The following is a 14,999-nucleotide window of genomic DNA, read 5'->3' on the forward strand; positions in this document are numbered from 1 at the left end:
GTTTGAATGTTTGAGTTTTCTTAAACTCATGTCTATAAACGATAATCCCAAGGTCTACGTACTCATTTATTTGAGTTGATTCATTCCTCTGATGCAGCACTATTTGTTGCCAAAAGATCCCAAAAATAACGAATTCTATGGGACACACTTAAAAGTGATTTAATGAACGTTTATGACGACGTATTACCAGAGTTGACCTTGAAACATGCTCCACATCCGAGAAACACATGTCATTTATTGGCACCTGTATCTATTTCTTGAGGGAATTTTGGAGATGGAAAAGTAACATTCTTCCATTCTCAAGTAAGCAAACATTTTTGAGCCTCAGGCTAAGGCTTCGCCCGATCCGATATGCAAGATTTTGTTGCTACGGACTTTTGATTAGTCAATCTATTTTGACTATGTTTTCTGCTTACTATTTTTCAAGTATGACGTTGGCATTGCCATGTTTCTTGTTCGACTTTAGCTTAAGTCGTCTATTGGAATTGGAAGTTTGGTTGTGTTGCATTAAATATTGGCATATTCTATAAAATTTCTCGTCTTTCTTGGACTTGTGAGAATTTTATTTGCCTTGGCTTAGCATGCATGGTCAACGTTGCAACTCACGTGGTTTTTAAATTGGCCGCTTTTGGGTTACATGGGACCCCAATAGCACTACATTGTGATTTTGGACTTTGAAATTTGGAAAACGGACCTCGGAACGTCAAAATTGACATCGTTTTTCCCGGTTACTGTTCCGGCGTTTCCGGAACGTTTTTTGACGTTTTACCGGCGTATTCGACGCCTTCCGGCCATATTTCAGCGTTTCCGGTACCGCCATCCGGTTCCGGACGGCGTTCCCTGTCGGACATGAAGTTATGGCCTCCATACCGGCCAGGTCCGGCCACTGCCGGCCGGATTTCCGGCAATCGGTGCCGCCGGCTTCCGACGAGTTTTTCCGACGTTTTTTTTCCGTCGTTTCTCGTCATTTTTCCGGCATATCTCAGCAATTCTTGCTGCCATGTTTTCCTAGTCCAAATTTCACCCGGTTTTGAGTTAATTTGACATGATTTTCCGGTTAATTTTTCGGTTTTCTCCAAGTCGTTTCATAGGTCAAATGATTTTATTATTATTGGTGACCACCCGCACCAATTGGATGGTTTTTACCACCCAAATAGTTTGGTATTCTACTGCTCCAATACCATGTTTTTCCAACTCTTGAGTTGAAGAATGTAGTTCTATTGCCATGTGATACATTCGATGGGATTGCCATTTGTTTCAATACCCTCTCTTACAATATCCTACGTCGTATTGTGTAGAGAAGTTCACCGCGTCGTTGACTCTCTTAATCTTCATTTTGAGAATGTCCCGCCGTGAAATCGAGTGTCTTGCTAATTGCGTAACCACCCACACTGTCCTACGGCGCATGTAGTTGTTTTACGGATCTCGTGCGGAGATTGTGTTCTATATCTTCGTGTCTTGCTAAGTTTTAAAGGCCATACATGCCAATGATGGATTTTCATCTTGATATTTGTGTTAAGAATGGAGATGAATAAATCTGTCAGATTTCACTGACAGTATCTTTTTCAAGCTTCGACAGTAGCTTTGTTAGCATGCAGACATCGTTTTGCTTGCCTGCAGCAGTAGCTTTATGTAACTCAAGATTCTTTGAATCATGGGTTCGGTTTTACTATCTTCTCGGTTTTGACATGATCGTTTTTTGGTCATTTTGAACATGATATGATGATTCGAGTTCTTTGAAATTCACATTATCATCTATTTTTCATGTTCACGAAGCGATTGGAGGACTACCTCACCCATGCTCTACACGGTGAGGCCGAACTTGCCTATTTCGGCGGCTCCATGGCATTAATGTCGTCGGTGGCGGCATCCCCTCCTTCATAGGAGCTTGTGATGCCTCCTGTGTTTTCTAATGCCTCCATGGTAATCTCTGATGTTCATCGCTCATTTTGCAAAGCTTGTTCTTTTGCTAGATTTCAAGGAAGTCCTGATTTGCTAATGCTCCAACCGAGAACATTCCATTCTTACGAAGTATTTAAGGTGACATTAGTGGACCATATCCAACCGAATGCGGACATTTTTCGGTATTTTTATGGTATAGGTTCAGAGCATCGACGCGTTGGTCACACGTCGCTTTGCTTTCCACAAGAAACGCTGCATTCGCTAAAGTTTTTAGCTATAATCATCATCCTAAGGGCTCACCACCCTTCCTATCCTCTCAAATCTATTTGATTGGATACTGTTGGAGAGTTCACCTCCACGATTTTTGATGATTTTGTTTTGCATGTCTACTGGGATCGTTGTTGAACATATTATTCCTCATGTTCATTAACTATACGATCTAGCAGAGCTCGGACTTGGTTATGGGTACTAACCTGATGATTTTTGCATGGAGATATGTAATGATGTTGCATGCAGCGACACTTATTCGTTTCAGACCCACAACTTGCCAAGCGTTTAGTGCGTACCAGATGGTCACTGGATACGATCCCAACGTTCTTTTCCTTAAACGTCTATTTGGTTAAAGTTGTTTATGTGCCTTTATTGTAGTTATCTCAATGGGTCTACTTGAAACGATTAAGTATTCTGGTTGGTTATGATTTATGAATCACCAACACTTGTCCGCTATTTCCAATCTACAACCGTTGATCTCTATCCTGCGATATTAGCAGACGGTCACTTTGATGAGACATACTTCCCGTCGTTAAGGGGAGATATGGAATGCTCTCATTCCGGTTTTAACGCCAGGAATTGACGTGGTGTGGCACTATGTCTCATTAAGATCCCGCACTACTCAAAGTGAGTAAATGTGCAACGCATTATCGACCTCCAGAATGTCAAAAATTCGATGCTCAATGACTTTACCGATATTGCGAAAGTGACGAGATCGCACATAAATGCTGTGATGTGCCGGTAAGGTTGGGACTCTCAGAATATGGGAGAATTTCATATGACCTGGTCCTAGCACCGTTGGCACCATCCCTGACAGTGGGAAGGAAGCCGGCGATGGCACCATCGTACGCTGTGGTGTTGTCGGCGCCCGTGGTATTGTACCACAAAACAAGGGCGGCAAACGCAAAGATGAACTAGTAAGGGTCATAGCTTCGGTCTTGGCTCCTGCCTAGATGAGGGGGAGACCATTATTCTCTGGAATCAAAACCAGAAAGAAGCGAAGTGCGTAGGCACAAGTATTTTGCCCATCATCAAGAGATATTCTCTAAACATGTGTATCAACTAAGTTTATGTGGGACGCTACAGACTCATTTTGTTGATGTTAGAGAAGAATAGAAATCTCACGAATTGATCGTATACAGCGCACGCGTTTGTTTAATGTATTGATCTCCCATGATTGATGATGTATTCGCTTATGCTCTTATTCCGTTGTAAAAGCATCAATGATGAGTAACTTGACCGAAGTGGAAAGAATCAATACAGGTTGAACTAGACTTGTTATGTTGGTCGTTGTTCGTAAGTGTAATGAGAAAGATGAAGTCATGCGATATATGCAGGACTTATGGCGCAAAGATTGTCTCATTATCCTAGTATTGACTACGATGAGTTATATTCTCTCGTTATGGACATAATTGTTTTCCGCTACTTGATCAGTAGTAGTGTCCATGAAAACTGATTTGCAGCATATGATAGTGGTCATAGAATATCTGTAAAGGGATCTTGACGCAGATATGAGAGTGCCCAAGGGACTTTAAATGCCTCTAGACCACAGAGCGATTATGTAATCAGATTGCGACGTTCGAGAGAATGTAGTACAATCGGTTGCAAGAACTCATACCCATATGTGCTCATATGAAGCTAATTCTTGATTCTCTATTCCGTTTAAGTATAGATGATGAAGAGATTCAATGAGCTATACATTCATACATGTTAGTGTTGTTGGGACACTATTGCTTTCATTATGACGTGATTAACTATGCGCCTATGCATTGTCATTGGACTTGCATTGCTTCTTTGACATGGGTTTAGTTCTACACTTAGTGAACCAACACAAATCCTATCCACACCAACGCCGCCAACAGCTCCAGCAACATCAACGTATGCCTTGGTGTAGCAGTCAACACTGGTAGCGTAGAGGATGCGTACGGTTCCGTCTTGGACCAAAATCAGTCATTCATTGGTCCATTCCCCCATTCTTTTCACGAAAGACACATTAAATGTGACAAATCAGAATCTGTCCAGTTTCGTAGGTCAACTTCAACGAGACCTACAGGACAGCTCGCTCGATGAGATATGGTGAAATTTGTACCGTTGGAAAGGCCTATGTGTCTACTTTCCAGGGACATCAACCTTTCGTTCATAGCTATCATATTGAGTGAGTTATGGCCGTTTTAGAAATTAGGACAGTCATGTCCGGAAATTTGCAAGTCAGTCAACTTCGACAGAGCATTGTGAACTGCTCCGATCGGATGAGGTTGTGAACCTTATGTCACTGGAAATCCACGTGTGTCTACTTTTCAGAACATTTTACGGTTCACTGATACCTATTTTGACGAAGAAGTTATGGCCGTTTAAGTGAGTGAAGGTCATTCTACCCGAGAATCTGATTTTCATTGCAAATTCTTGTTTTGAGTTGTTATGCAATCTTGTTTCCTAAGATCTAAGTTTGGCTAAGTATAGCATGGATGATCTAAGAATGTGTGGCTAGATTAATGATTAATCATTAGCCCAAGACTACGTTTGAGAAGCATGTAATGAACGTTGTATACGTTGTTCTTTGTACTCCATGATTATGACACTAATCAGGGGGAGTTGTTTCGTAGACTTCAGGGGGAGTCTAGCTCACATGATGCTATCAAATGTAGACGGTGTGTTGTGCTCTTTTTCCCTTCGATCAAGCTTTTGTTTTACCCAAGAGGTTTTTGTTTTGCTTGACAAGGTTTTTACCGAGGCAACGATGTGTGCACCATGCAACCTAGGCATGCGACACAAGGGGAAGTGTTCCGGGAGAATTATTATTCTACCCTTGTATGTGTCTTAGCCTAATAGGTTTCCTGTTAGGAGATAGATTAGCATCTCCGTAATAGATTAGGACTCCGAATCTTACGGGATTGTGGTTTTGTAATGCTTATATATAGGCCCTCATATCATTCAATAATACACAATTATTTCATCTGAAACAAGAATAAGATTATAATGGTTAAATTTTTAAACTATAAAAAAAACTTATAGTTTATTAACTTCCACAAAACTGAACTTAATGTATAATGATATTATTGTAATTTAATTAAGAAACTGAAAGTAAAACCACCTCAGAAAATTGTGCGGATTTAGAGAAGAAATTAGGAGTTTTGCACAGTGTACACGTGGATATGACAACTAATTCTAATGAAGTATTAACATATACGTACGAAATGAATCAATAGACTTCAAAAGTTCAAATGACAATTTAGCATTACCTGGCTCAACAGCTTGTACAAGCTAGTGTCCAACGATATGTAATCATGTAAGTTTTCTGTTTTTTGGTCTTAGTAATAACGCGTATATGTTTGTACTATTCGAGTTTTTTATGGATTAGGAATTGAAAAGCAAAGCAAACATGCGTCAAAATAGGATCCAAGATATTCCACAACAAAAAACCATCCCATATGAAGTAAGATCCGTCCATTCGCTGAATATTTTTATTTTTATTTTTGAGTGTGTATTATTCATGTTTTGTAGGATTACAAAATACATAGGCAGTACCGGGCACCGGCCTTGAAGCAGCCGCTTTGGGCCCCTAAAGTAAAGACCTCAAAAAACATAAATGATCAATGATATATGAGTTAATTTCGTCATCGGTACCCAAACTATTGTGACAAGGTCAATGTAGTACTCCAACTCTGAGTTGTACCAATGTAATACCCAAACTTGTAATTTACTATCAACGAAGGGTCTGAGCTCAATTTCCGTTACGGCTTCGTTATCTCGGTCACGTGTCCCACACGTGACCACACAAAAAAATTTCAACATCGGTACCCAAACTCTTGTGGTAAGATCAATGTAGTACCCCAACTTTGAGTTGTACCAATGTAGTATCCAAACTCGTTTTTCTCTATCAACGAGAGGTCTGAAGCCAATTTCTATCACAACTCCATCTTCTGGGTCACGTGTCATAACTTCTCGTCTTTTCTTCTTTTCTTTTCATTCTCCTTCACTCTCACTCCTTCCACACTGTATTTCTGAGCTCAAATTTCAAGGCAAAAGCAACACTACGGGTTGTGTTTTTTCCAAACTCTTCAATCACGATGACGACTTCTTCCAGCTTGGCAGCTCCGCCTTGAGCCACAACATCGTCTCCCTCACATCCTCCACCTATGACATTCTCTCCCTCCAGCTATGACATTCGAGGCATGTAAAGCGGCGCGGTTAGCGGTCGAGAATCTCATAGTGAAGTTCTGCGATCGTGACGTGCCGATGGATCAGGGGTTCCAAGGAGAGGTGGAGGAGCTCGAAGATGGTGTTGGTGGTGAAGGAGGAGGCGGTGGGGAAAAGAGGAGGTTGAGCTCCTCGATGCCGCCCTGTGGTGGTGAGGCGTCCGGAGCATAATGAGAATGAGTTGGTGTTTTGCCTAATTTGTAAGTTGTTTCTTAATTCTAGATATTTATTGTAAAATTTCTTATTTATGGCCTTAGAACCCACATAGAGTTATTTAGGTAAATACTCTTTTTATTTTGATCCATAAGACGAAACCGTGACGTAAATTGGCCTCAGACCCCTTATTGTTAGCGAAAAACGAGTTTGGGTACTACATTGGTACAACTCAGAGTTTGGGTACTACAGTGACCTTGCCACAAGAGTTTGGGTACCGCTGTTGAATTTTTTGTGTGATCACGTGCAGGACACGTGACCGAGATAACGGAGCCGTAACGGAAATTGAGCTCAGACCCTTCGTTGATAGCGAATTACAAGTTGGGGTACTACATTGGTACAACTCAAAGTTGAGGTACTATATTGACTTTGTCACAATAATTTGGGTACCGATGGTGAATTTTTTTCATCATATATATAAACATAAAGTGAGATGTCTTGTTTAAGAACGCTTTCTAGAAAGTCTCTAAGAGGTAGAACATGGGTGATGTCAAGTCTCTAAAAGGTAGAACATGGATGATGTGAGGATAATGAAGAATAATATAATATAAAGAGAATAGTGAGAGTTTATTATAAGTGATTGAGATGGTTAGCTTGATTAGCTAAAGCAAAAATATGTAAATATATTTTCAAGCTACAGGAGACCCCAAATTTACTGTACGCCTAGAGTCTTACAAGCTAGCTATGCAGATTGATCGAATTTTAGTATTTGAATCTTTAGTCTCTAAAAAGGTCTTAAAACTATAAATCTTTTATTCAGAGAGAAATAATTTGGTCCATTAGAAGTTGGAGGATAAGTTTAACAACAAAATAGGTGGCAAAATAGGTGGCTATTGATCCGCATTTTAACCTGGAAAATCTGACTTTGTGAGCTTTAAGATCCAGACTGCTTCTAACTAGATTACCGTTTCAGTTTACTGCACCGTAAAAAGATTATTTGCTAAACATGAGGACTTCCATGTTCTTTGCTGAAAATAGAGTAGCTTCATCCAAGGAGTTTGTCTCATTACTAACAAAATCAATTCACACTATTTATACAAGAAACTTTGGTTGTATAGACTCACTGTGTGCAAAGTTTTTCTTTGAAAGGCTTGTGTTCTTTGTATGGTTGATAAGTTAATAGTAAATCAAACAAGTAAAAACGTTATGGTAAATACTAGAAATAACTCAAAAAGAATCTAGGAGTTCTGATCCAAATAGGAAAGACACCCCCGCACTTACCTCTAATTCGTTATGGTAAAAACTAGCCTCCACGTTAGCCGTCACATAGAAATAGGTGCTAGTGAAATTTTCTCATACAGAACGAAGCTGTGAGAAAGAGAGCAACGATGGCTGTGTTCGAGTGGGATAACAGAACGATTTCTATGGGTATATTGGTTCTCTTCGTGTTCTTCTTCGTTGCCGAAACGAGACTTGCACCAACAACAGTTGATGACCCCGACGACGCTGCTTCCATGATCTCCTCAAGTACCCTAAACAGCACCGAAGAAAACCCCAGGCAGATCAAGGCGCCACCCCCATTACCATGTCCGACCGGGAATAACATCGACGACTGCTGGCGATGTGACCCTAACTGGTACAACAACCGGAAGCGTCTAGCTGACTGCGCCATTGGTTTCGGCAAGAACGCAATCGGCGGCCGCGACGGGCGCTTCTACGTCGTCACTGACCCTAGTGATGATGATGCCGTAAACCCTAGAGTTGGGACGCTCCGCCATGCAGTAATTCAATCCGAGCCTCTATGGATTGTGTTCGAGCGTGATATGGTGATACAACTCAAGCAGGAGCTCATCATGAACAGCCACAAAACTATAGACGGCCGAGGAGCCAGGGTTCATATTGCAAATGGAGCATGCATTACTATCCAATACGTCAAGAACATCATAATACATGGCCTCCACATCTACGGCTGCAAGCCTACGGGGAATGCCATGGTGAGGAGCTCACCGTCACATTTTGGTTGGAGAGGAATGGCAGATGGTGATGCCGTGTCGATTTTCGGTTCCAGGGACGTGTGGATTGATCACAACTCGCTCTCCAACTGCGCCGACGGCCTTGTGGATGTTGTCATGGCCTCAACTGCAATCACAGTCTCGAACAATGACTTATGGCACCACAATGAGGCCATGCTGTTTGGTCACAGTGACTCTTATACCGGAGACAAGGACATGCAAGTGACTGTTGTTTACAATCGCTTTGGGGAAGGACTAGTGCAAAGGATGCCGCATTGTAGGCAAGGTTATTGTCATGTGGTGAACAATGACTACAGCCGAGGCTGGGGGATGTATGCCATCGGCGGAAGTGCAAACCCTACCATCAACAGCGAAGGCAACCGATTCGCTGCTGATCCGAAAAGGTACCCGAATTCGAATGAGGTTACCAAGAGGACTTCAGGGGGCGGGTCGGAGTGGAAGCAGTGGAATTGGAGGTCTCAGGGAGATTTGTTGTTGAATGGTGCCTTCTTTGTTCCGTCTGGAGTACCCGGAGCTGATGCCGGGGCCTATGCTAAGGCCTCGAGTGACGTCAAAGCTCAGAAATCATCCATGGTCGAAGCCTTAACTTCTGCTGCCGGTGCACTCACCTGTCACAAAGACCATACATGCGCTCGTAACTAGCTAGTACCTCAACACTAATTGTGGGTTCTTTCTTCTTTCTTTGTTAGGTCAAGTCATATGTTCAACAATTTTAGTACTGAAATAGTAATAGGGCTGGAATGATATATAATTGTCAATGCATTACATCTCCTGGTCTTTGTATCTGATCTGGATTGCTTTACCCATAATTCCATACCATCAAGCACAAGTTTGAAGTAGAAAATAAACAAAAGATTTTATTCCTACCGTCAGAGGCGATCTCGCTAGCCTACCGGTGTAGACAGAACTAGCCTCTTTCCAATTCCGGCACTTTTGGACGGGGTTGATCTCAACTAAAAACATGTCATAATAAGCAGTACGATAGCATAAGCAATACCAAGATAATTTCAGACTGAACAAACTTTAACTACCAGATTCAGCATCAAACACATAATGAGTAATATTGAAGGGAGAAAAATATCTCAACCACCAGTGTCACAAAGGGACTTTCAAATAGAGATGATGGCATGTATGGTGCACGCTACCGGCAGCTTAGACTGACAAAAAGCACTGATATATTATACATCTGTCTATCTAACAGCTTTCAGATCTTAAAAACAACCCTAGTCTCGAATCTGATCGTAGTCCCCATTTTCAGGAGATTGGTGGGCTGCACGACCTCCTCTTCCTGCAAAGAGAAGCTTGTTTTAGTCTTAAGTTGTACATTGTTTATACATACAATTCAATGCAAAGGTACAGAAGGACTATTATGCATTATAACCTGCCAATTCATAAGCACCAGAGCTTCTGGCATCTGGACCAGTCCTCCAATCTGCAGATCCATGCATGCCCTGAATCATGAAATTACTTCCTCCAAAAGCCTGCTGTTGTTCATCATTTGCCCGGACCATATTTCTTCCAGAAGAGTTCATTGTTGAGCGGAAACCTACATTCATCATAGGCGCACCATCACCAGGCGATGGCAGCCTGGGGATAGAAACCTCAACTTTTGCACCGGTATTGACATCACTTTTGTTTTCAATCAGAAAAGTACCAACAATAACCTGTACACGGAACAAATACAGCTAAAATGAAATAAAAGGGAAAAATATTCTGAAGATGAATCACCAAGTGCTCTAATATAAAACTAGAACAGAAGTGACTACTCATTCGTCATAGTTGTGCACTTGTACACAACGGAAGTAGATAATACTATAGAGTATCATTAAGATATTTTAGTACCTGAACAGGGCCTGCAGCCATCAGTGGTCCACCAACTCCACCCCCAATGATTTGACCATTTGTACTGGACAAACACACACTGAGTCCACCAGACTTTCCCCCATATGTATGTACATAAGATCCCGACAGTGAGATGATCTCAAAGTATCCCTAATATCGATCAGATAAAAAAAATCATTAAACCAACTGAACATGAAGCAGGGATGACACATAATCATTCTGTAAATCTATTCAAATGGTATAAATCCAATCTTTGAACACACTAATGATATAGTACGTAGTTAACATATGTATGTTCATATGCTTTTATATAAGTACATATACATAATGTCTTTTCACATCTCACCCACAGTTTCTGGTTGGATAAAGACCTAGACCGACATAAGCTTCTCAACTGATATGCATAAGTTCAAGAAAAAAGATATATTTGGAACAGCCACCAAGATATTTGTAAATTCATTGCCAAACTGCGCACCAACAGAAGGGGGGACTTACAACACCTGAATAACTAGCGCGGTAACATAATTATAATTTAATACTTTCCCCTCAACCATGCTGTTTGTGGGTATAGATGCCAATACACTGGTGCTCTCAAATCCAGTATTTTACTGCCAAAAACATCTGAGTACTACATTAAATAAAACAATTGCTCAATCTTGCGCTCTTAACACGGTTCTAACTCAAGTTTACAATCAGCAAAACTCACGTTCATTTTTGGCTCCCTCATAAGACAACAATAACTTAACTGAGTAAATGACCAGCAAAGTTCCAACATATTGCGAGTAAAAAAGAAAGAGCAAAATCTTATGGTTTTACAGTGTCTAATCGTGACTTTCTTAAATGGTAAAGAAGCAAAGTTAAATGTTTTTACCTCTAGTGCCATATTATTATTACCAAATAGTAGTACAATATACACGCACACACATACATTACCAAGCTGATAACATCATAGTGCAACTCAGCAGGTCCCACATAAATAAACTAGAATATAAAGTATAAAAATCAGAAAAGAATTTACCTCATATGTAACGTTGCCTCCTGAAGTAGCTGGCTGACGGATGGATGCATTTGAGATCGATCCAGAAGCGGACAGAATGCATATGTCACGCTTACTCTGCCGCATGAAACCCATGATTTTGTCGCCCACATCCTGCTCAAGAAATTCATCTACTTTTCAATGTTTGTAGCAAATAAACCAAAGAACCAAAATGAAAACCATATATAAAGATGACACGTCAATAAGGTAAGATATATAATATGAAAATATAATTTGTTGGTAGTTAGTAAGGATGAGGCGAATGTGATTTTCTAGGGACACGGTGTGAAAAAAAGTGACACCGCTCTAACATAGTCATGAGTATTTGAATTTGAGGGGAGGGGGCTGGATTCCATGTATAACTGAAGCTTGAAGCAAAAGTGAAAAGTACTACTTAACAGGGCTGAACTTCAGTGTTTTAGAGACAAAAAGTCATTCTCAGTACCAGATTGAGAAGACAGATATAATCTTTAAGACTTTGATCTTAAATATCAACATTTCAAGCCACTCAAAAAAAGATTACTTTATCTTCTGCTAAGAACAAATGTATACCTCTCCTGCAGTCACGGTTAGAACATGTGGTGTAAAACCTTGTCCAGAATTGCCTGCACCAACCCACGAAGAGAGACAGCCTACATGAGTATTATTATATAGATATACCTCACTTTGTAAAAAAAAGGGAACTTCAACAATACTAAAAACCAAACAGCATACAAGGAGAATAATAGAAGTTTAATGGATACCTAGGTTTACATTCATATTATACTCATGCCATCTAAACTTACATGACACTACTAATAGAACAGTATTAATCTTTCTTCTGTCAACAATATATAGAAGGATATGATCCGCAATAAAATCATGGGCCGTGTCACCCTTTTGCATGGTACTCACCATTCATACTACCAAAGTGAAAATGTAACACACCAATAATCAGAGTTCTTGGTATAGCAGTAAAAATAATGAACAACAAAAAAATAAATGGAAAACCACAAAAACATGTGTCACCTAGGGAATAGAGTTTAATGTCAAGCCTACTAATTTTCTCTTATAACTTTTGAAAGAACTTAGTTACATCATGATTCTCATCACTTGCATCATCTAATTTTCTCATCATAATTGTTACAGACATCATCTCCCAAGTATAAATAAAGGACAAAATTTAAGTATGCAGACACTTGAGACCTAAACCCAAGAACGTCTTCACCAAACATTTACTGATAGCCAAGTTAACTATCCTTCACATACATAAGCAAGGAAGGTCGGAAGCTTGTAAAACAGACAATAGATAGGAAACCCTGAGAATGTCCAATGAAAGAAACCCTGAATAACTCATAACTAAGAAACCATTGTTTGGGAAAATGGTCTCTAAACGTTTTCTTTTATATTTAAATTGCATTGCTTTCCCATTTTGAATGAAATCCAGATATATCCTTATGTTTGGCATCATAAATAAACCCCCAAAAAAAATCATCGAATTTTACTATCATTTACTGCAGACAGGATTGATGACTGGCCCCACCGTCTTTCTTTATAATACAAAGATAAAGCCAAAGGTAATAGTATTTCAAATGAAAACGGTTTTCATGTAGAAGGCATTCATGCAGCTTCATTAATAGACCGAACTCACCGTCTAACACTGGTTTTCACTGGAGGAATAAATATGGGAAGGAAATTGATTTTATATTTTTCTCCAAGTCCCCCAAAGTGTCTGTTTTAAAAGTCGAATAGATCGAAAATTGGCTCAAAATAAACAAAAGGTCCAAAGTAAAATATATTCTCTTATCTTATCTTCTCCCAGAATGAAACAGCAGTAAGCAAAATAAACACTCTTACTTATATTTGCTCTTCTTTTCTTAAAGCTTTTCTTGCAAACAGATGCACGTACATTCGGCCCCATTCAAAGTTTAACTTACCAATGATCACCTCGAAAGGGCAACGTAAAACTGCCATATTCAGCAAAAACCAAACAAGAGTACCAAAAGCTTACAATTATCAATAAAGAACAAAACACTGAGCTACTAAGGACTGAGGAGCAACAACACCAATGCAGCCAAAAGAACAATCCTAAACCACAAACTCAAAGCAATTGCAGCACAATTCAACCAATCACCAACTGAACAGAAGCAAAGCAAGCAGGAAACCAATCCAAAACCAGAACCCAGAAAGCGAAAAAGAGAACACAGTCAATATCACAACCAAAGTTTCAATCTTTACAGCATAATGCTAAAACCCAAATCAGAAATCGAAGCAAATAAAACAATAGAAACTCATAAAGCCCAAAACTTTGAGAATCAAACCACACAATAAGCAAAAGGGTAATCTCCAAAATCAAAAACAAACAAAAAAAACACACCAATAGCCGAGAGCTGCGATTTCTTGGTGGACCCAGAATAAGACGGCGAGGCTGCGGCGCCGCCAGCTCCGCCGTGCTGCTGCTGCTGCTCCTTCTTGACCTTAGCAGAGGAGGAGTGAGACGACGACGTGGCGGCCTTCTTCGCCGCCAAGGCCTGCTCCGGCGTGCCGTACTTTCTGGGCCGGCCGCGCTTCCTCTTCACCGGCTCGATAGGTGACGTCACGGCTGACGCAGGCGGCGGAGGGGGGACCGCGGAGGCTGAGGTGGAGTGAGTGAAGACCATGTTGTTGTTAAGGTTGTTGTTGTTGTGGTCGGCCGAGGACAGCTGTTGTTGGTGTTGGAGGCCATTGGTCGGAGAAGACAAGGCGGCGGTGGTGTTGGAGGGGTGGAAGTAGGAGCTGAGTTGGTGTTCGTTTGGTTCCATTGTTGTTGTCGTTGAGGTTTGTGTTTTTAGAGAGAGAAACCGCGTCTCTGCTCTCCTCCCGAATTTTGCTACAAAAAAATAATAATAAATTTTCTTTTTTCTTTTTTAGAAAATTTGGGTATTTATGGGGAGAGGAGTTTTGTGAGTTGTTGGTGTGGTTTTTATATGGGTTGGAGAGAGTTTGAGCCGTTCGATTGGGATTTTGGGGGTATTTTGATTTGAGGTGTCAACTACCTCTCTAGTATTTGGTTTAATGTAGTTCCCATTATGCTTTTATTCATGTTTGACTCTACTTCTAACTTCTAAGTTAGATTTTGTGGTAAATTCAATAGTAGTTGAAGTTGGCACATCGACTGTTTGCTCGAAATGCCATTGTATCACCCTCGTGTAGTAGATGGAGGGCGATTGAGAGAGATATGTTAAAGAGAGGATGGAACAGTTAGTGAGAGATTAATGAGATCAATCAAGTTTGATGTTTACTAAGAATAGCATGATATGTTTCTTACTCCTCCATTCAACCCAAAAGGGTATAATGTAGACCCATCTCAATTCAACTACGCCAACTATCCCAACATGTACCTAATATGTGGGGCTCATTTGCTGTGCAGCAATGTATGGCATACACACAGTTGTGTGTGGTGAATGGAGGGGTGTTATAACATATACATTAAGATGTGAGGGCTAGTCTGTGGAGGAAAATGCTACTGTATACCATGAAGTAGCGCATGATAGAATTTTCCTAATATATGGGGTTAAAATCACAAAATTAATAGCTATGATATGAAT

At 40.4% G+C, this 14,999-nt stretch overlaps 2 protein-coding genes across 2 annotated transcripts; one reads left to right on the forward strand and one right to left on the reverse strand.

Annotated features, from left to right (window-relative positions):
- Positions 1-7,910: 7,910 nt before the first annotated feature.
- Positions 7,911-9,197, forward strand: LOC126800421 (probable pectate lyase 8). Its single transcript, XM_050527789.1, has one exon. The coding sequence runs from the start codon at positions 7,911-7,913 to the stop codon at positions 9,195-9,197; it is 1,287 nt and encodes a 428-aa protein (XP_050383746.1).
- A 393-nt stretch (positions 9,198-9,590) lies between these two features.
- On the reverse strand, positions 9,591-14,297 carry LOC126799509 (AT-hook motif nuclear-localized protein 14). Its single transcript, XM_050526723.1, has 6 exons — positions 13,790-14,297; positions 11,986-12,038; positions 11,416-11,547; positions 10,398-10,547; positions 9,937-10,219; positions 9,591-9,843 (listed from the first exon to the last, which is right to left on the reverse strand). The coding sequence occupies exons 1-6, from the start codon at positions 14,211-14,213 to the stop codon at positions 9,779-9,781; spliced, it is 1,107 nt and encodes a 368-aa protein (XP_050382680.1). The 5' UTR covers positions 14,214-14,297; the 3' UTR covers positions 9,591-9,778.
- Between the last annotated feature and the right edge of the window lie 702 nt (positions 14,298-14,999).

This window comes from Argentina anserina, chromosome 6 (genome assembly GCF_933775445.1).
Source record: "Argentina anserina chromosome 6, drPotAnse1.1, whole genome shotgun sequence".
Lineage (NCBI taxonomy): Eukaryota > Viridiplantae > Streptophyta > Magnoliopsida > Rosales > Rosaceae > Argentina > Argentina anserina.